The sequence below is a fragment of the Pseudonaja textilis genome, chromosome 9, assembly GCF_049901715.1.
Source record: "Pseudonaja textilis isolate UNSWEBS1 chromosome 9, rPseTex1.2, whole genome shotgun sequence".
In the NCBI taxonomy this organism is placed as follows: Eukaryota; Metazoa; Chordata; class Lepidosauria; order Squamata; family Elapidae; genus Pseudonaja; species Pseudonaja textilis.
This window is the reverse complement of record NC_141998.1, coordinates 18,924,309-18,945,296: the sequence shown is the minus strand read 5'-3', so window position 1 is coordinate 18,945,296 and position 20,988 is coordinate 18,924,309. Positions and strand designations below refer to the sequence as shown.

The 20,988-nt window shown below is 40.4% G+C and overlaps 1 protein-coding gene across 1 annotated transcript in view; it reads right to left on the bottom strand.

Annotated features, from left to right (window-relative positions):
* Positions 1–20,988, bottom strand: part of BARX2 (BARX homeobox 2) — a 42,352-nt gene that overhangs the window by 10,327 nt on the left and 11,037 nt on the right. The window contains exon 2 of the mRNA XM_026709017.2: positions 1,212–1,509. Coding sequence (XP_026564802.1) covers positions 1,212–1,509 — 298 coding nt within the window. The remainder of the gene's footprint in view (positions 1–1,211; positions 1,510–20,988) is intronic.

Here is a 20,988-nt window from a genome sequence, read left to right as displayed (position 1 = left end):
GATTCTTCTTGGCTATATGTGACTTTGAGGTATAGCTTACTCAACTTTTCAGTCAAGTACTGATAATACTTCTACTTTTGGCCAGAAAAAGAATGGAAACTGATGAGTATTTACTTTTACTCTGGAGTAGCACCAGTGGTAGATAGGTAAAATATGTACAGAGTTTACAATAGTTTCTCCATGGATTGGAGACTGTCACTTACTCATTTCTCTCCTGTGGGCCTACATTTAAATACATGGACTTTGGGTTATGGTGGAGTTGTGACTCAGAAATCCAAGCCAGATTTAATCTCTCATTTGATTTGTAACATAAAAGTTATCTGTTAGTAACAGTAAGCTATTATCTCGCTGCACAAGTTTCCAAATTGCACTGGGATAATGCAATGAACAGGTGTTTTTGGTACCACTGTGGTACCTCTCTGTCCAGCTTGCAATGTGGAGGTGAAAATCATAGATTAAATGCAAGACATGTTGTCCTTTCATTTCAGAGAGAAACTCCTACTTCTAGAGAGAAATGGGGTAAAATCCCTATGAATATTTGTTTCTAAGCGATTCTCCACTTCCTTTTCCTCCAATTTTCTTAGATTTTGTAGAGGGATTAGGGGAACTTTCATTTCTACCATCACCATTTAGTCCTCACCCAGCCATTATTTTGAATGATAGAGCAGTAGTCAAAACTCTATATTATAATAACTTGGCTCATGCAGGATTTCTGCTGCCTTCTTAAAGGCCACTAAGTCTCACTTCATAAAGAGAAAACTGATACGGCCTCTTCTAATATTGGTATCCAGTGTAACCATTCCTGCTAGTCCTCAGGGTATGTATGACTCAGCCTTGAGTTCAACCCACTTTCAAAGATTCTCCAAAGCTGGAATATTCAGAAGACAATTTTACCACGCTAAGGCTGCATAAGTGATTGGTGGTAAATTCGTAACATGGAATTTGACACAGACATATCATTTTCAGTAGCAACTTCCTCTTAGAACCAGGCTAGTGCAGAAATGCAGAAACCTCTAAATGACCTCCAGATGCGTTACAAGCTAAGTCCCATGCTCCCTTGCCACTGTCCATGTTGGCTGAGGTTGATGGGAGTAGAAGTCCAAGACATTTTAAAAGCACCAGGTTGCCCATCAAAGCATCAGTGTCTTCTCAACCAGTTGGTTTGTTCTTTCACCCACCCTCCCAACCAACCCAATCTCTCCTCCACCAACCTGTCTGGGGTGGACAGATACTTCTGCTTTTGGAATTTCTTCTCTAGTCCCATCAACTGCAACTCTGTGAAGATGGTCCGGCTGCGGCGAGGCTTTTTCAAGGGGAGGATGGGCTGTTCTGTCTCGGATTCACTGCTTCCATGAGTTTCGTTGGCTTGGGTCTCTGAACAGATGTTTCCCGAAGGTGGAAGTGGTGAGAGAACCCGAGAGGTGCTCACTGCAGGAATGAAGTGAGAGACTGCTGAAGGCTGTCTGGTAATGACAGAGATGAGTGGATAAGCCCGGAGAGAAGAGGAGCCTGGGAAATAAACATCAGAAAGAAAGGCATTACTGAGAGAGGTTGGCTAGACAGATTGTTTCATCTTTAAGGTCCCAGATCTACTTTGATCAAGATTTGATGAATGCACAGTACATAGTGGATAACATAAGTACGTCAACTGGGACCACCGAAGACAGGATAGAGGTGATCCTTCTTTTTAGTGCCTTCATTGTCTTTCTTTTGCTTAAAAAAACCATGTTCCACATGCAGCATAAGCTTTAAGTGATTACCTACAGGCGGTGGTGGGATTCAAGTAATTTAACAACCGGTTCCCTGCCCTATGATTTCTTCCAACAACCAGTTCACCAAACTACTCAGAAAGAACAACCGGTTCTCCCAAAGTGGTGAGAACTGGCTGAATCCCACCACTGCCTACAGGCACCAATCGATTGGGGGTGGTATCGGAAAAGAGAGGATTTTATTAGTACAAGGAAGGTAGTTTCTCTTCCCTGTTCAAGGCTCTCAGTCCTGAATGGACCACCATGCGTTTCGAATTAAATATACAAAATCATAAAACTGGGGTGGAAGACATGTAGATTGCATCGTGATCTAGTTAAGGCCTATGCAGCTGTTCCAGCCTCTGACATGCCATTTGCTTCGATTTTCATCCTTAGAAATTAGCATTGGACAGTCCAAGAAGCAGAACATCAAGGCATGGCTGGCTGTTACTTTCTTACAACCTGAGAAGAAGCATTTATGGACTTCAGGAAATTCATCTATAGTACTGAAGGTAAATGAGTTTATTTATTTATTTATTTATTTGTCAATTGCTTACAAGATTACAGGTATAAGAATAATAAGGTATAAGAGTTTCAGTGCAGATATTGTAAAACCCCATTTCATTTTCTTCATTTTAAAAAGAAAATTAATGGTCTATTGGCAAGCAGAGCCAACTTCACAAATCAGTGTTCTAGAGGCTATTGTGAAATAAATATAATATACCTTACAGCTTGTCTCCATTGGAAGTTTGGACACATCAATTTATTTTACGTCTGGACTTGTTTGGCATGTGAAAAATTCAACATATCTAAAGCATGATATTATATGGGCATTATTGTTGTTTGCACTTCTCACATTTTATGCATTTGATACTCGAAACACTTTTGTAATTTGGAGCGTTCTTTATTCTGAAATGTCTACCTTTAATAACTGTTGGTACATTTTCTGAATAAGAGGAGAGTAAAAATCTACAACAGAAGGGTTTTGTCCCAGGTATTTAGAGACATGAGTGTGAACCAAGTCAATGTACTTAAAAACACAAGCCAAGTAAATTCAGAAGCATGTGTTTGTGCATATGTATGCTCATACACTTTCCATGTTACTTGAGCATGGATGCTTGTAAATAAGTAAAATATTTAGGTTGACGAAGAAAGCATGGTAGCAAAATCATTTTTCTGCAAACAATGTAGCAGGAAAAACAACATAGTTTACTTAAAAACTGTTTTGCTATCAAGATTTTTCCATAGTTTTCAGCGGAGACACCAAGGAAACCACAAACGCCATTAAAAAGTAATAAATCAATGACACTCAAAATCTATACTCTCACACACACAACCACAAAGTCTGGAAGATTGAAATCATTACAGGGAAGCATTTTTGCTTAGCAAAGTCTTTCATCTTAGCACATTAAAGTCGTTGGGCTATAATGGTACTTTCCGTATTTGGGTGGGGTTCGAGGACAAGAAGGCCATGGGTGGCTGCAGTTTGGAAGAGTTAACACAACTTTAAGGGAAGGTGGTGGAAACTTCATAATTAGCTCACGGGGAAATGAAAAATGTGAAATAACATTTAGCCGACACAGGTAAAAAGTTATGTCCAAAAAAATATACCTGGTTTTTCCTAACCTTCATCGTTCAATGTCATGGAAAAGGAAGTGTGTCTGCCTTTTTTGGGGAGGGGTGGGGCTCCCAAAGAGAAGAGCCATTTTGCTGAAGTTGCCACACCTGGAGTGCAAAGTTGCTCAAATCAACCGGCTGCCAATTGCCACGCTGTAACTGAAATCTGAACTCTCCGTCTCTCCCTGCCCCGATTTCTCCCAACATCCATGGTTTTATCAATCCATTTCAGGGACCACCTTGGAGTTATTTTCCCCATGGCTTTGAAGATTATGGTTTCCACCACTGCATTCTTCTGCTTTGGTTGTACATCTGGATAGCTCAGCTGGTAGCAAGGAGGAATTTGTTGCGTCTCATGATCCTTTAGGGTGGAGAGTGTAACTGAAACTCTAGGAGGGCCAGGGAGGGTGGAGAAGAAACCTCTGAAGAAGTTTGCAGTACTATGGCAACGAGGAAAAGATGGTGTGTGCTGTCAGTGGTATGATGAGTGACGAGGTCACTGGCAGAATGGTACATGGGGTTTATCCTTATCCTATCATTGCCTTGGAACAAGGCACTGGTAGTCATGAATGAGAGGACTCTTCTTCACCTACATTTCTCTCTAGAACATAATCATAAAGCTGGAAGGGACCTTTGAGGTCTTCTAGTTCTATCCCCTGTCAAAGCAGAAAACCTTATCACCATCTTGGTCAAATGGCTGTTCGGCTTATTTCTGAAAACCTCCAGTGATTAACTGTTCCATTGATTAATTGTTCTGACCGTCAGAAAATGTCTCCTTACCTCTAAGTTGGATCCCTCTTTAACAAGATTCTACCCAATACTTCTTATCCTGCCCTAAGTTGCTTTGGAGAATAAATCAAAATCCTCCTTCTTGGATACTGGAAGACAGCTATGATGTCCCTCACCCCATCCATGTTTATCTAGTTCCCTTAACTGTTCACTGTCCACTTCCATGCCCCGCTACCTTTGTTGCTCTTCTCTGCACACTTTATTTTTCATTTTTATTATTTCTTTATTCTTTCCTTCTTTAGGACAAGGTCACCTTCTGGTCAGTGCAACCACTTCTGATCAGGTTGTATTCGTTCATAAGTTTTCTCTTCCCTGATTCAGTTCTAAGCCTGAAAGCCAACACATTTAGTAGATAACCACCTGTAGAATGAACGTTTATCATTCAGCCCTTCCCAGAATCGCCAGGGAATCCCCAGACTGAAAATCCAGCTAGCTGTTTACCAAACCTGAGTTAGAAGGATTCATATTTCTAAGCGATGTAAAGTTATTTAAATTTTCGGTGTTTTTAAACTCATAAGCAAAAAAGCAGGGGAAAAACCTTAGGGCTGCCTTTCAAGTTAAAAGGAAAACAGTTAAAAAAAGATATAAACAATTAACCAAGCTTGGCAGATAAGATGTTGGCCATAAACTCAGATGACCCAAGCTCTATTCTGAGTTCTGACTCATGGCATGACCTTTAACAAGTCACTTTCCTTCCCCATCTCCATTTCATTTTCTGGCATCCCACTCCTCAAAATGCTGACTTGCAAATAAATCCCATTAATTGGAAAAATCATTGTTGTCATCAGTGTTCATCCCTCTACAGGTAGTCCTCAATTTATTACCACATTTGACACCAGAATTTCTGGGCTAAGCAAGGCCGTTTTTAAGGGAGCCAGGCCCAATTTTCATTTGGCCATGTTTTTTTGGCCATGGTTGTGAATGAATCACACAGTTGTTAAATGGGTCTGGTCCCATCCCCCCTCTGACTTTGTCTTTTGGAAGCTGGTTGAGAAGGTCAAAATGGCCATCATATGACTCCGGGATCCTGCAATTGTCATTAACATGTGTCGTTTGTCAAGCACCCAGATTTTGATTATTGCAGAGATACTGTAATGGTCGAAGTGTAAGAATTGGTGGTAACTCACTTTTTTCAGTGCCGTTGTGATTTTGAACAATCGCTACATGAATGGTTGTTAAGTCAAGGACTACCTGTATACTATTCTCATTTTGACAATCAACCTGCAAAGCAGGTTAATGCTGTCATCCTATCAGGGTTGTTTTTTATTCTCTCTTTCCACATGAGGAGTTTTTGTTTTTGTATGTTGAAAGAAACAGCTAAAGGTTCCCCGTAAAGCAGAGGTCTCCAACCTTGGCAACTTTAAGCCTGGTGGACTTCAACTCCCAGAATTCTTCAACTTCCAGAATTCACCTGTAATCGCCTTTCTCGAACTCTGTGAAGAATGATTTATAGGAGCAGAAGCTCTGCATAACCAAAGGGAACTCATGTGAGTCATACTGTTTTGCACTGAGCTGAAGGTAATCAGATCTGTTCCATCAGCAGGACAAGACTGGAGGTGGAAAGAACAAGATTTACAAGGATCCTCAATTCCTTCCCTCGGTAGCTTTCTTGAATGTCTCCAGGGGAATAAATGAATTGATTGGCCAAAGCCCACTTAAGTGAGTTCATGGTTAGGATGAGATTTGAAAGGTCAACGTCCTGGTTGAAGAGTCCACCATTAACACTACCTGGGCACAACACAATGTGCTAAAGAATAATAATATGAGTAGGACCACATAGAAGCTGGTTTGAGTTCCAATGAGAATTGTTTTGTTGAGAAGAGTAGAAATAATTTCCAGAAACTGGAAAAATAATAATATTAACAATTGGATTCATGTGACTCATCTGTGGTTGGAAAACAATGTTATCCGTGAATACAAAATGACCCAATATGTTTTTCTGTAGCAGATATTTTTATAAAGTTATAGAACCATTAATTTCCCCCCTAAAATAAATTTAGAAATCTGTTTGATACTTGATATGTTTGTTGGAGGAGAGGTGTTTATTTTTTGAGTTGTAGCTTTATTTTTAGATGATTGATAGACGATAGATAGATAAATAGATAGATGATAGATAGATAGATAGATAGATAGATAGATAGATAGATAGATAGATAGATAGATAGATAGATAGATAGAATATCAAGATAGACAGATACTAGCCATGTCAGGCCAAGTTTTTGTTCCAGGCAAAACTTGGCTAAATCTTTTTTTGGAACAAAAGTAAAAGGAAGGAAAGATTTATGGGTTGGCGGGTTGCTGGCATGTCAGCTTCGCTGGGAGGCAGAAATAAGATCTTGGCTGAGTGAACACTGTCTAAGATGATGGAGGAAGAAAAATAAATAATAAGAAAAAATAAATGAATTGGCAATGGAAGAGATCTTCTCTGCTGGCTGGAGACAGTCAAAACAAAACACAAAGATAGAAACAAACTTTTCTCCCCCATTTCTGGCTACAGGTATGCAGAGATTCCTAATTCCTGATTGCCACTGCCTCCACCCACCCACCCTTCATACTAGGAAATGGATCCTTCACCCAATCCAGAACGAATGGACACATTTTATGTGCATTTGCTTTTTTTTAAATGTGAAATAGTCATTTAAAACAAAAAAAAATAACATGCTGTTCAAAATGCATAAATTCTGCTCAACGCTGCAAATTAGATTTTAGGTAATTTATGGCAACTGCAGAGGGATAGTCTAAATTAAACTCCCTATTCCCTGTTAAAAAAGGATCTGAAATGAAAGGACAACATGTCTTGCATTTAATGTATGGTTTTCACTTCCACATTGCAAGCTGGACAGAGAGGTACCACAGTGGTACCAAAAACACCGGTTTATTGCATTATCCCAGTTCAATTTGGAAACTTGTGCAGCGAGATAATAGCTTACTGTTACTAACAGATAACTTTTATGTTACAAATCAAATGAGAGATTAAATCTGGCTTGGATTTCTGAGTCACAACTCCACCATAACCCAAAGTCCATGTATTTAAATGTAGGCCCACAGGAGAGAAATGAGTAAGTGACAGTCTCCAATCCATGGAGAAATTATTGTAAACTCTGTACATATTTTACCTATCTACCACTGGTGCTACTCCAGAGTAAGAGTAAATACTCATCAGTTTCCATTCTTTTTCTGGCCAATAGATAATATTCTGGCCTCGTTCATGCATGTGAAGAGATGGGTTGACTGGTTCCAAAAACACAATGAACCTAATCGAACCTAACAGTTACTAGTTAGTCTAATTGGTCAGAATAGTCTAATTGTTCTGGTAGTTAAAGCAATTAATTAGTGGGACAGTTTGCCTCCAGAAGTTGTGGGTACTCCAACCCAGGAGGTTTTTAAGAAGAGACTGGACAGCCATTTGTCTGAAATGGTATAGGATTTCCTGGTTGAGCAGGGGGTTAGACTAGAAGACCTCCAAGGTCCCTTCCAATTCTGTTATTTGGTTAAAGTCATGCTGTCTGTAGGGAAGGTACTTTATGCCACTGCTTTGAGCCTTCAGTCTTCCAAGAAAAACTTCAGTTGCAACAAAGAATGCAATTAAATTCAAATTTGACAAATTAATTAACCAATTAGCCAAACCTCTGCTAAAAAGAGAACATCGAGGATTTCTTCATTGTGCTTTTAAAATCTCAGAGATTAGTACACAAGCTCTGTTCAGTTCCTACTTCTTTAAATCTCAGATTCCCATTAATTTCAAACTTTCCCATTTGTTTTACTTCTACCGCAAGTGGTATTTGCACAGCCAGTTCTTACTTTTTCAAAACAACCTTTCAAACTCAACTTTGCTGTTTAATTGGGCATAATAATGGTAACGAATGGTTCTCACTGCAGTCTGCACTTAAAGCTTTCTTGCCTTAAGGTGTTTGGAGGTTAGAGGGAAAGGATGAAAAAAAAAAAACACAACAAAAAAACAAACAAAAAAATCCAGTTCCTAATCAGGGAAGATAATTAACACACTAAGATGACAGCTTAAAAATACTACTATATATGTCTTCAAGGCAAATGCTCTGACAGTAACTAATTAGCTCTAAAATATTTGACAATCTGCAACTTTTGGAAAAGCCAGAAGTTAATGAAGGCAGTCCTGAAAAGTAATGTTTAAACCTAATTTAATGTGTATTATAACGACTCCACCCATAGATTATTTATCAGCCATTATCATACACTTGTCTGATAGCTAGACTGAAGGGTATCTGTAGGGCTGAGACTTGAAGCTAAATCGTGGTTTGTTTAGTCCTGATTGGCTGAATCAGCTACCCTTGGCTAGATTTGTACAAGATGCTACATTGATTATAGTTCTCTATAATCTTGTATGCAGCCAAAATATGGCTTATCTGCCTTTAGATTTATTTCTCTTACATTTCTTTAGAGAAGCAATTTTATAACTGTGCCAAGATATTTAAATACCCACAGAATGTATGATTTTCACAGAGGCTTCAGACTGAAGGATGTATAATGCTGATTCTTTATCTGTCTCCTTCCTTCTGCTGTAAATACAGGGCTAGCCTGTTAGAGTAGCAATTCACAACCTGGCTGGCATATGCACACACCCTTTTTGGCTTTTTGGTTGTCTCTTCTTGAATGTAAACAAAGCACAAACCCCACTCCCTTCTAACACTGATGATGTTGTTCAGTTGAGTAATAAAAAGTCTGCAAGAAAACAACCAAGCTCAGAAAGCACCAAGGACTACACAGTTCAACCTGAGCTATGACTATTCCAGTTCTTTCTTTATTTGGGATCTTCTGCTAGTTGTTTTTAAGATATTTTTCTTTTTTAAAAAAATATAATAATTCCATCTTCAATTGAACAGTTTGTCATCCAGGTGCAAATATCTTTGTAAAATCATAATCAAAATTTACAGCATTATGCACTACGTTAGTATCAATTCTACAATATTAAAATAATAATAATAAGCGTTTTTAATCTATTTTTGATCAGCATTATATACAAGACTGATGTAATTTTGGGGCTGTTGCTCCCCAAGGCACAAAGGATCAGTTATTCATCATAACTCGGTGGTGCAGTGGTTAGAGTGCAGTCCTGCAAGCTACTTCTGCTGCAGCCAGTTGCCTGCAATTTGACAGTTCGAATCTCCCCAGGCTCAAGGTTGACTCAGTCTTCCATCCTGCTGAGGTCAGTAAAATGAGGACCCAAATTGTTGGGGGCCAGAGGCTGAATCTATAAATTGCTTAGAGAGGGCTGTAAAGCGGTATAGAAAGCGGTATATAACCCTAAGTGCTATTGCTATAACCTGATAGCTTTAGAAAGTAAAACGACTTTTGGGTTCTGTTGGTATGTTTTCTACCAGACAAGCCGGGAAATGGCTCCTTCATTAGCCTTGACTGCTTCCCACTCACACAGATTCTCCCCGGGTGACATTAAAAATTGATTCATCAAGAAGAGTGGATCCCATTTTGACAGGTTAAACAGCAGCCTTACAAAGGGCCCAGGCGGTGGCTGCAAACGTAAACATGCTTAGCCCCATTGAACTAAAACATGTACGAGATCCGGTTGCAAATCCACCTCTGTATTCAAAAGGCACATTATTAACTTAGCATATCGGCATTTGAATGAAGGCATGCTTAAATGTAAATCAATCGGTTGTTGGCTTCCTCCTTTGTTAATTAATGCAATATCCATAAGCAAGCATGAATTATGGCTGCTGACTCACATGATTCACAGAGGATGCTTCAGGTTTCACAAGCCCATCCTTCTGTTGGCTGCCAAGAAAGCAGTGGCTGTGAATGCCACCGTCTTTCTCTGCTTCCAACATGCAAAACAATTTGATGAATGACACAGGAGGGGAAAGAGGGAACTTAATTATTTGCAAAATAAGACCTGCTTTAATTCAGGGTTGTGCCAACTTTTGGGAAATACATTTCTTGCCAAGGTAATATTTCTTAGGTGAATGACATGTCAGGCACAGAGAAGATATGGATGGTGTGAAAAGACGAATGCATTTTGTTCTGGAGAGATTATGGTGCAAGCTCTAGTCCTTACTTGAATTGACAAAATCCACAAATCTAAAACTCAGCGGGGTTCTGCCTACAGCCATGAATGTTTGAAATCACCATTCAGGTTTCTTGTAATTTCCCCATCTGGTTGCTTGCTTTAGATAAGGTGGTTCTGATTTTGGGAGCTCTTTGGGTAGCTGGACACTGGTCAATCCAGTATGAGCTACAGCAACATTGTGGGATGGAGAAGGCTAAACTACAAATCACGTAATCTCTTGTCCAGGGGTGGGCTTCAAAAATTTTAGCAAAGTGTTCTCTGCCTGGTTTCTGGGTGGGTGTGGCAATGGTGGGCGTGGCCTAGTCAGCCTCCTGCACCATGGTGTGGGAGGGGCATTTTTGCCCTCCCCGGATTCCGGAGGCTTTCCTCAAGCCTCTGGGAGGGCGAAAATGGCCTCCCGGACTCCTGAGGCTTTCTGGAATCTGGAAACGGGCCCATTTCCAGCCTCCCCAAACTTCAGGGAGGCTCATTTTTCACCCTCCCTGAGTCTTCACATACGCCCTGCACTTACCTGCATCCAAAACGGGCTGTGTGGGGACCCCTGGGAGGGGAGGAGCAGGGTGGGCAGGGCCAGCCAGGAGTGGGATTTGGGGGTTCTCCCAGCTGCACAGAATCTTAGCTGGGGGCTCTCCCAGACTCCTTCAAACCCCCAGCAGCCCAGCCATGCTCTTGTCCAATAACCTGTCCTTTTTGAAAGATCCAAGGAAAGCTGGCAAAGCTGTGCTAACTCCCTGTGTTGCTCTGATAGATTTGACTATATGCCATCACGTCCGTGTTGACTCTTAGCAGGCAAAAAGATAGATCTTCTCCAAGATAACCTGTCTTTAATCTGACCCTTTAGCTTTCCCAGCTGTACAGTCATCATGGCTGTAATGAAAGCCATCCAGCTTAGTGTTGGTCATGCTCTTTTTCTCCTTCCTTCCACCTTTCCCAGTATTACAGCCTTTTCCAGAGAACTAGAGCTTGGTATAAGGTGTCTCAAGTAGGCTAATTGGGGTCTGGTCCTTTGTGCCTTAGATGGGGGGCGGTCTCTAGATTTATTTGACCTCCATTTGGTGATCCATGGGAGTCTCAGGCATTTTCTTCCAAATCAAAGTTCAAAAGTCCAACTTTTACATTCTTAAAGTGTCACAGGGAAGAGTGTTGCTTGTGTGATTCAGATCTTTGTAGGCATTGATATCTTATGATATCTGAATATCTTCCCCAAGGCTTTCAGTGCTACCCAACTAAGTGCTAGTCTGTAGGATATTTCTTGATTGTTGATAGTCAGTCCTAAAAGTCAGAAGCTACCCACCCATGTTTTCATTGTCATTTCTAAGGCTATTTGCTGCAACCTGCTGTGATTAGTTTGGTCTATTTGGTATTTAATCTTAACCTTAATCTCTCAATGTGATCCATATCCTTCATTATAGAGATTGTCTTCAGTTACGCATTTATATATATATATAAAACATACATTATAATTGTCTTTTTCTTTCTTTTTCTTTAAATAATGCAAGTGAAATATTCTTCCAGCACATGAACTAAGCATGGACTGCCATTTCAGTTGAGTTCTCCTGTTACTTGAATTGTCCCAAATCTTTCCCTTACCTTCGGTATTCGTCACAAGAAGACTTCTGCAGGAAGCTTCCTTAGATCTCCTGAGCTCTGTTATTTTCATTCTTTGGTATCGTTCATGTCACAATCGAAAGAACATCCTTGCCTACCCCCCTCCTAAATGGGCCAAAAATAAACTGTGCAGCCAGCTCTAGAGAACAGCTGCACAAACAATGCCATTTAGAAGAATGCATCACGACACATGATTGAGTTTGCTGTCTGACGGCGGAACCTTTGTTTTTCATCAATTATCTCTCCTGGGTGTGTAACAGGCAGAAAAGTGGCACAGACAAATTAAGAATGTAAGATGCTCTCTTTTCCAAGAAACTCCTGAAAAAGAAACATTGAAAAGACCCAGATATATAATGGGACAGCCCGAAATGGAGGAAAATGCCCCCTTTGGCTGGTGTTTGTGTTTTTAATTTATCTCACTGTCTCGTTTCCAACAGGGATTACGGTAGGACTGAGTAGTGTTGTTTGATTAATGATCAGCTTTTTTTAGACTAGGGAGATAACTTATTATTATAAAATATATTGGCGTCTTTGAAACCCTAACACTTTATATAGCATTAGCAGATACTGTCGGACTAAGATCCAGAGTCTAATTTCCACACAAATCATATTGTTTTAAGAGCTAGTCATTACCTCTCAACCTTACTTTCCAGGATTGTAATAAAATTAAAATGTCAGAATCACAAGATGCAAACTGGACAATAAAGGTATCAAAGAACTGAAGCAAATACAAGCCTATGCAATGTCTATGGAGACTCTCAGTCATCCCGGTCATGGTTGTACCAAAGGTGTTTTTTTCAAGAGGCAAGTAGTTTTTCTGTTTTTTCTTTGAAGACATTTCGCTTCTCATCCAAGAAGCTTCTTTGGCTTCTTCAGCTTCAGTTTCTGAGCTGACGAAACTTCTTGGCTGAGACGCGAAACGTCTTCAAAGAAAAAGCAGAAAGTCCAGTTGCCTCTTGAAAAAAGCACCTTTGGTACAAGCCTATGCAATCTTCATTTAAGAAACAAAAATTATACTTAGAGATTGGGCAATGTCTTAATACCAACATCTGAAGCCTTAAAGAGCAATGGAGATATCTGAAGTTGGGGTAAACTGGTATGGACCCACCAAAAGCTCCATTGTCCAGGTATTGGCGCCTAACTCTCTTTCTAAAGAAGGAAGGATCTTTTGTCAATGCATCCTTTATCCTTCCCGTTATGGAAGTATGTTGGAAGGAACCCTTCTCCACAAATAAATAAGTATATCAAACAGCCCAGTAGAATGAGCAAGTAGCCATTCAAAGATATTATCTAACCATGAACTGACTAAAGTCTGAATTGCTTAATCTGTTGCTTAAACCAGCGAAAGCTCAGAATCTCCTTTCTACCTGTCAACACACCTTCTGAAATGGCTAAATTCAGTAGCTCACATATTTTAATTGACACACCTCTTTTTTCCCTTGAAATGTAAGATTGCTTCAGGTATTCTCTGAACCGGCCCTACCATAAAATAATGGGCACCTTTCTCAGTGACAGAACAAGAGGAAGGTACATGTGTCATGATGTCCAAATTATCATCATGATTTCCTTGCTCTGATGAAAAAAGTCTGGCTTCAAATTATATTACAGTGTGTGGTGGATATTTAAATGTTATACCTCAGGCCAAATGGCTTGGGAATGAGCGTATGTGGGCTTGACCATTTTTTTATATACAGTTCTTCTAAAATAGTCCAAGGTCCTCAACAGATGGGCAGGATTGTATAATTCAGCCACAGGAGCAGCTGCTTAAATCCTTTTGTGGTTGGAAGAAGATACAGAAATACTCATAGACAGAGTGCAGTACATCAAAGGCATATCATCCATTCACATTAAGATATAACCATCCTCCCCATGGCTTCTGGCCTGCTCTAAGAGCTAGAAGGAAGTGTTTAATTGGAATAAATGGAGAAACTGATCATATAGTCAAGTTTTAACTCTTCACATCGGTATGTCTAGTTTAATGAAAAGAAAGACTAGAGGAGACATGAGAGCAGTGTTCCAATACCTCGGGGGCTGCCACAAAGAAGAAGGAATCCCACTATTCTCCAAAGCACCTGAGGGCAGGACAAGAAGTAACGGATGAAAACTAATCTAGGAGAGAAGCAACCTAGAATTAAGGAGAAATTTCCGGACAGTTAGAACAATTCATCAGTGGAACAACTTGCCTCCAGAAGTTGTGAATGCTCCAACACTGGAAGTTTTTTAAAAGATGTTGGAGAACCATTTGTCTGAAGTGGTGTAGGGTTTCCTGCCTAAGCAGGGGGTTGGACTAGAAGACCTCCAAGGTCCCTTCCAACTCTGTAATTCTATTCTCCATAGTCAAATGGTCAGTCTACATGCACAAGAGGGAAGCATCAGGTGCAGAAGGATAACACGGTCTTTTTGAAGGCCTGTCTGGTAGTCTTCAACTCTACTTTCTTGTTGTAGGCTATAATCACAGAATCCTGACAGCCTGAGAGAGATTCTCTCTCCTCTTTCTTATATCCAAGAGAATCGAAGTGAGCCTATCTTGAGTTTCTTTCTCACCCTCTCTTCCTTTCTGATATCTACCTAACAGGCACTGAATCCTTCTTCAAGACTATCTCCACAATCCTCTACAAGTACCGGACATTCATCTGATAGATGATAATATATGATTACTGTTAATCAATGCCTCCAGATTCACGTGGACTGAACATTCTCAGTGGATTAAAAAATGTGAGTTCAGAGTATGCCTTATAGGAAAGGTGAGAAAGAGAGACTCAAAACAGAGCAGAGATGCATTGGCTGAACGAGCTGAATGATGAACAAAAACCCTCCCCGTTGCAATAGTTTGTTCTGAGCCCTTTTTAGAAAATAATCATTCATATATCTGTCAAGGGGGAAAAAGAATAAAAATAAAACAAGTGAGAGAAATGATTGTATGATAACGAATCAGGATGCTGGCAGAGCTCAGTTTACAGGTGTACCACTCCATCTGTCTAACCAGTTAAGGCAAAGCACATTTTAAAGGCAAGCCTGGGGACTTAATTGTAACTAAATTTGTTCCAGTGAAAACAACTGAGCTTAACTGATTTGTGGATCAGGATGACTTACATTCTTTGCTTAGTGAGCTGCCTCCAAATTTGTTTCTCCTTGCATAGGAGATAATGACAGTAGGACATGGTATAACTTCTCTGGCAAGGGAAAAGCAATAGTGAATGACATGGCATAAATATCTCCTATTTATAAGAAAGTTCTCTGTTGTTTTTTGGATTTGAGTTGTGAATTATATTAATGAAGCAACAGGGAATAGCTAACTGTCGCCCAGCTGCTTAGAAACCAAACAACGGCCATACTTCAATACTGCACAGGCAATTTGCAACTAAGACAACAGCTATAACGAAACATCTTCCTTCACCGCTGAGAAAGAGATGAACAAAAGGAAGGACTTACTTAATCTATAGTTAAACTGTGGGAGTTGCTGCTATCGGTTGTAAAGAAGATTTTATCAATATAGGCACTTTTAAAACAAAATTGGACCAGCTCCTAAAGACCAGGCTATTCATAGCCATGAGTCTCGAAGTCTGCTATTTTTGTTTCATTTATTTATTTCTCATATTTATGAACTGCCCATTTTCCTCAAAGAGGGACCCCCGAAATTCCTAAGCCTTTAACACACTTGGGGTTCCAGGCCTAACCAGGTCTTCACCCCAGTTTGAGAGAACCCATACTGAACTGGCAGCTGATTTTATGGCTGGTTTGGCAAACTGGCAAATCCTACCTCTGGCTGGACCCACCCACCTCTCTCCTCCCAGGAGTCCCCACACGGCCCGTTTTGGATCCCAGGTAAGGACAGGGCCCTCACGAAACCTTCTGGAAGTTCGGGAAGGCCAGAAACCGGCTTCCAGAGAGCCTCTGGAGCCTGGGGAGGCCATTTTCACCCTCCAGAGCCCAGGGAGCAAAGGTGGTATTCGGCAGGTTCTGACCAGTTCTGGAGAACTACTAGCGGACATTTTGAGTAGTTCGCCGAACCGGCAAATCCCTCCTCTAACTGGAGACTTTACAGCATCCTTCCCCTGCCACGCCCACCAAGCCACACCCACAGAACCGGTAGTAAAAACAATTGAATCCCACCAATGCCAGGGAGGGCAAAAATGCCCCCCCCCCTCATAGTGCAGGAGGCCAACTAGGTCTTGCCCATCCAGCAACCGGGCAGAAAACCGGTTGCTAAATTTTTTGAAGCCTGCCCCTTTTTTATGTGGGTCACAGTTGCAGCTCAAGAAAGTTTACACTTTTTAATAACATTAGTTAGTTGGAAAAGGTGCCACTAACCTCCTGATTTTTGCTATCGTAGACTAACACCGCTTTCCTCCTACAATGAATTTATCTCTCTTTTAAAAAGAGACTCTCTGGTCTCTTGGATTTCAGACAGACTACTGAAATCACATCTATGTTATCTGATGAAATCCTCTGACATGCAGGGATTTCGCATTTACACAGATCCTTCTTTCAAATGAATTTCTGTGGAAGATGACATTCAATATAAAATATATATCTACAAACAATCTTCCCAACTCTTTCTACACTCCTCACCAAAATCAACTCTACTTCTACATCAGAGAGAATGATGCAAACAGTTTAAATTTCATGCATGGTTTTGGATGCACTCATAGGAAATATAATCCTCTCTGTAATGAATTATAAAAACTGAAAGAAATTTAATAGGTGAAAGTCCATTTGACACATATAGGTTCACTGGGGACAGAAATCTAATCTGTGGTGAATTGATCATAATTATCAACAGTCATGCATGCACAGGGATACAAACTGTAAGATTGGCCATTCAAACTAGACCCTGCGCATAGAATATTTTTCTTTTATTTTCCCTTGTTTTTAATTTATAGAGAGGTGATGGATATTGTTCTGACCCAGGCTTCATCAAATGTTATTAAATGTAAACTTGTTTTAAACGAAAAACCTATTTTAATGCAATGCTGGGAATTATTTTCATTCACAGCCAGGACTAATCTTAAACAGTTCCCCGAGATAAGCACATGCCTGTCAGTGCTGTGGAATGCTGCCGAAAGCAGAAGCATCCAAATTAATTAGTGCCAGGAAGAAAAAAAAACTACCAGAATACACAGAGCTTCAAGAAGGACTCGGAATCTATTGAACTACTTTGCTTCCTGCAAAGGTTTCATCAACTTGGCCTGACTTTTATCCCTTATGGGAGGGGCAATCACCTCCCAGCCTTATTCCCGAGTTGACCCTTTTGTTTCAGCTGTTCTTGCCTTCTAGCAGCTCTGCGCATACGCACACTGGGAACAGGCTCCCCTGGGTCCTCTGCTTCACTGCTGCCAGACTCCGTAGGCTCCAGAGGCAGCACCCCACTCCCAGATGGTCCTGGCCCCATCCCTGCATCGGATGCAGTACCCTCATCCAAGTCCTTGCCAGACTCTCAGACTAGTCCCTGTTCTTCCCCACTGTCCAATTCCGCTGCCAGCTGCACTGGTTGCTGGTGAACCACAACAGATATTGCAATCTTCTGTGTTTCTTTAAATGCATAAATCGTGGAACAAAACAAACCCAACAGCATTATTTCAATGCAGAAAGGAGGCAGAAGGAAATCCTCCTGCCAGGTTTCTGCTGAAGTAGTCCTGAGGTTTGTAACGTGGCCTAAAGGTGACTCTAGGGTTGCAAAAGAATGGTTAGAGATGAACTTGGCCTCAGAAACCTAGGTTACACATCCCTGGATGAGACAAACCATTAGTCTCGCTTGTATAAGTTTTCCTATTAAAAACATGCCATTCCCCCAGTGGATGTAAGATATGTCTGACTTGAAAAAATGTGGGAGGCTTAAATGACAAACACTGAACCAAAGCAAGACAAAGGCCACCTTCTGGCCTATAATCACCCGGAATTTGTCTGCCATTTTTCATAGGGTTGCAATCCTCAATTGGAGGTGGAAGGCACCTATGTAACTGTTTGGCCAATTTCCACTGCAGCTCTCCAGATGCATAAATCGAGCTGATCTCCAGCATGTTTCTATTTTAATACTAGTTGGTACAATATTTAGACCCTACGGTGCTCTGATACAACTGACAACTATATATTTCCAAGCCCTGCATGCTGTACGAAGATGCCTGTTGCCTTTTCTTTCAGTTGAATTCCATTCCTGTTGACTTCCGTGATGTATTTATTGAAATGTCTATGGAGATTCTCAGTCATCCAGGTTATGGTTGTCCCAGAAGTGATTTTTCAAGAGGCAACTGGACTTTGTTTTTTCCTTTGAAGACATTTAGCTGCTGATCCAAGAAGCTTCTTGGATGAGAAGCAAAAAGTCTTCAAGAAACAAAACCCCAGAAAGTACAGTTGCCTCTTGAAAAAAATATCTTTGGGATATTTATTGAAATGTGTTTATTAAAATAAATGGTAAGTCTGAGCAAATTTATTGAGACACTGGACAGCATATAATGGAATTAATATTTGAATACAAGACATACACACACACACACACACACACACACACACCAAAGACTCTAGAACTATTCTAAATAATAGAAAATACAGAACTTGACAAATAATTAAAAAGACAGAACCTGCTTGCCTTAACTCAAGTTTTCAAAGTTCAGGGTGGGACAGATAAACCCAGAAGAGATGACATTCCAGAAAGTAGGTAGTGTGACAGAGAAGGCACACTCATCTTTCTGGATATGAAAAGATTTAAGATGTCAATCACAATCACACAATCAAAGTCCCACTTCTTTATCAGTGCACGTGTGACATAAAATGGAAAGAGTGTCAACTTTGCTCAGTTGAAAGGCTAGCAGAAACTATGGAAGACACATAATCTCTTAAATAGCTAGCGCTATGCCATATTGTGTTCTTCACAGCTCTGCTGTACTAGATTGCTTTCTTGTACTCTGTAAATTCCAGTCTCCCATCCAAAGACTAACCAGATCTAAACCTGTTTAGCTTGTCAAGAACACCATGATCAGCCAAGTATTACAACTGCTCTGATTAACAGAAAGTAGCACTACTCTTTTTTTAAAAAAAAATGCAGAAGTGCTTCAGCCTAAAAAAAAAGTCACCCAACAAATCTTATGGATTTACCATCGGTACGAGCAAATGCTCTGATTTCTTTAGACAAATGAAGAATGTAGCATTGCAATTGTCCCCTGGCAGGAAATTTGAAGTCCAGAAGAAACCTCCATTACCTTACATAAGACTTGGGACCGCTGAAAATTCTATGGTTTGGAACATAATATTTAGGTAGATTTGGCAAAACAAAATATTGAGCTACAGAATGCTAAGATCTCCATTGTGCAGTGTGTAACACTATCTGCCTCATTTAGGTTCATACATTGTGCTGTGTTGTGTATTTTGCTCATCTGTTGTTTAGCAAAGCTTGGTCTAGTGGTTAAGGCATTAGGTTAGAAACCAGGAGACTGGGAGTTCTAGTTCTGTCTTAGGCACAAAAGCCAGCTGGGTGACTTTGGGCCAATCGGTAGGAGATGGTAAGTTTTAGTCGTGCCTTAGGCATGAAAGCCAGCTGGGTAACTTTGGGCCAATCAGTAGGAGACTGAGTTCTAGTCTCACCTTAGGCATGAAATCCAGCTGGGTGACTTTCAGCCAATCATCAGGAAACTGTGAATTCTAGTCCCACCTTAGACGAAAGCCAGCTGGGTGATTGGTCCAGTCATTCTCTCTCAGCCCCACCCACTTCACACGGTTGTGGTTGTGGGGAAAATAGGAGGAGGAAAGAGGATTGGGTATGTTTTGCTACCTTGGGATTTGGATAAAAATAATAAATAAAAATATAAATAAATTCAATCCCATCAAACCAGCATTGAGTGGGTCTGCCATGATTTAAAAAGCACTTCCTGAATTCCTGCTCAGCAGAACCCAAGAAAATTAGGGTTTACCGGAGCATGTGAGCCCAACTTCCGTCAGGAATCTGAGCAATCACATGATCCTGCATCAGAAATCCATGAATGCTATTTTAAGAAACTTAGTATTCCACCCCCCTGAGACAACTAACCAGAGACATGTGCCCCTCTGGCATATATGTATGTCAAATGCATTGACATTTCCTTGTTGCATTCATTCTTTTTTCAGAGGCTGGCTGTAAGTGTACTTAGGATCTAAAGACTGCTTAATACATGCCATGCTACGTGAACGTACAGCAGCCCAAACCTATCAGCACCTTTTGAAAGCATTGTGAATCAACTCATCCAGGCCATTTATTTTCATTGCAATTATTTTAGTGATTGGAAGGGTGGAAGTGCTGGGGGGGAAGAGCCCTAATCACTCAACATTTATGCTGGCTTTTTCACAGTGCAAGTAAAACAACCGTTATTCACCTCTAGTAATGTCATAGAAGGTTTAATCATCCTAAACCACAACCATAATGCGCTGGTTCTTCTCAAGTCTTTTGTAAGAAATCCTGTAATCCTCAGAGTGGATGGATTCCTTGACTTTGTGAAGATTGAGAAATAAAGCAGGCATTGTGCACCAATGGATTAATGTCAAAATAAAAAATAAAGAGAGAGAGAGAGAGAGAAGTAAAAAAGAGAAAAAGAAATCGGATAAAGGCAGAGGAGGAAGGTCAAGACAATTGCTAAGAGGAAAAGGAGTAAGACAGAATAATACAGCCATTCATGCAGCTCTGGATTAGCATCTGTTTAGGGACTTTGCAAAAAATCTGTGTTGTGGGCTATCGTTAAGGGATAAATTTAGCTCAGAAAACGGCACTGAGAAAAACAGCATAGAAAGAACAGGCTAGCGAAGCTGTTTGTGGCATTGACTGCAAGAGTGTGTGTAAAACACCAGGTAACTTAATTCTAATAGCAAGATGTTTGGCCCTGTTAAGAAGCTCTGTCTACAACAAGGTGTTTTACCAACTGGTGTTTTTTAACACCAGGTAAGAAAGCAGAGTTAGAACTCTTTTCCAGAATTCTTTTTGCCTGTACTTTGCTGAACCGGTGGCCATTTGTATATGTTATTCCTATTTCTTTCTTCTAGGCTAGCTTTCCACCAGGTCAGATTTTTAGAGCAGCCTGTTTATAAGAAATAAGCATCACTGCAAAACTCGATTCACAAACTCTTCGCTCCATTCTTCTGATTGATGGATTTGTTTCCCGTTATTATTATTTTTTACAAATAACTCAAGGAGGTGAACAAATT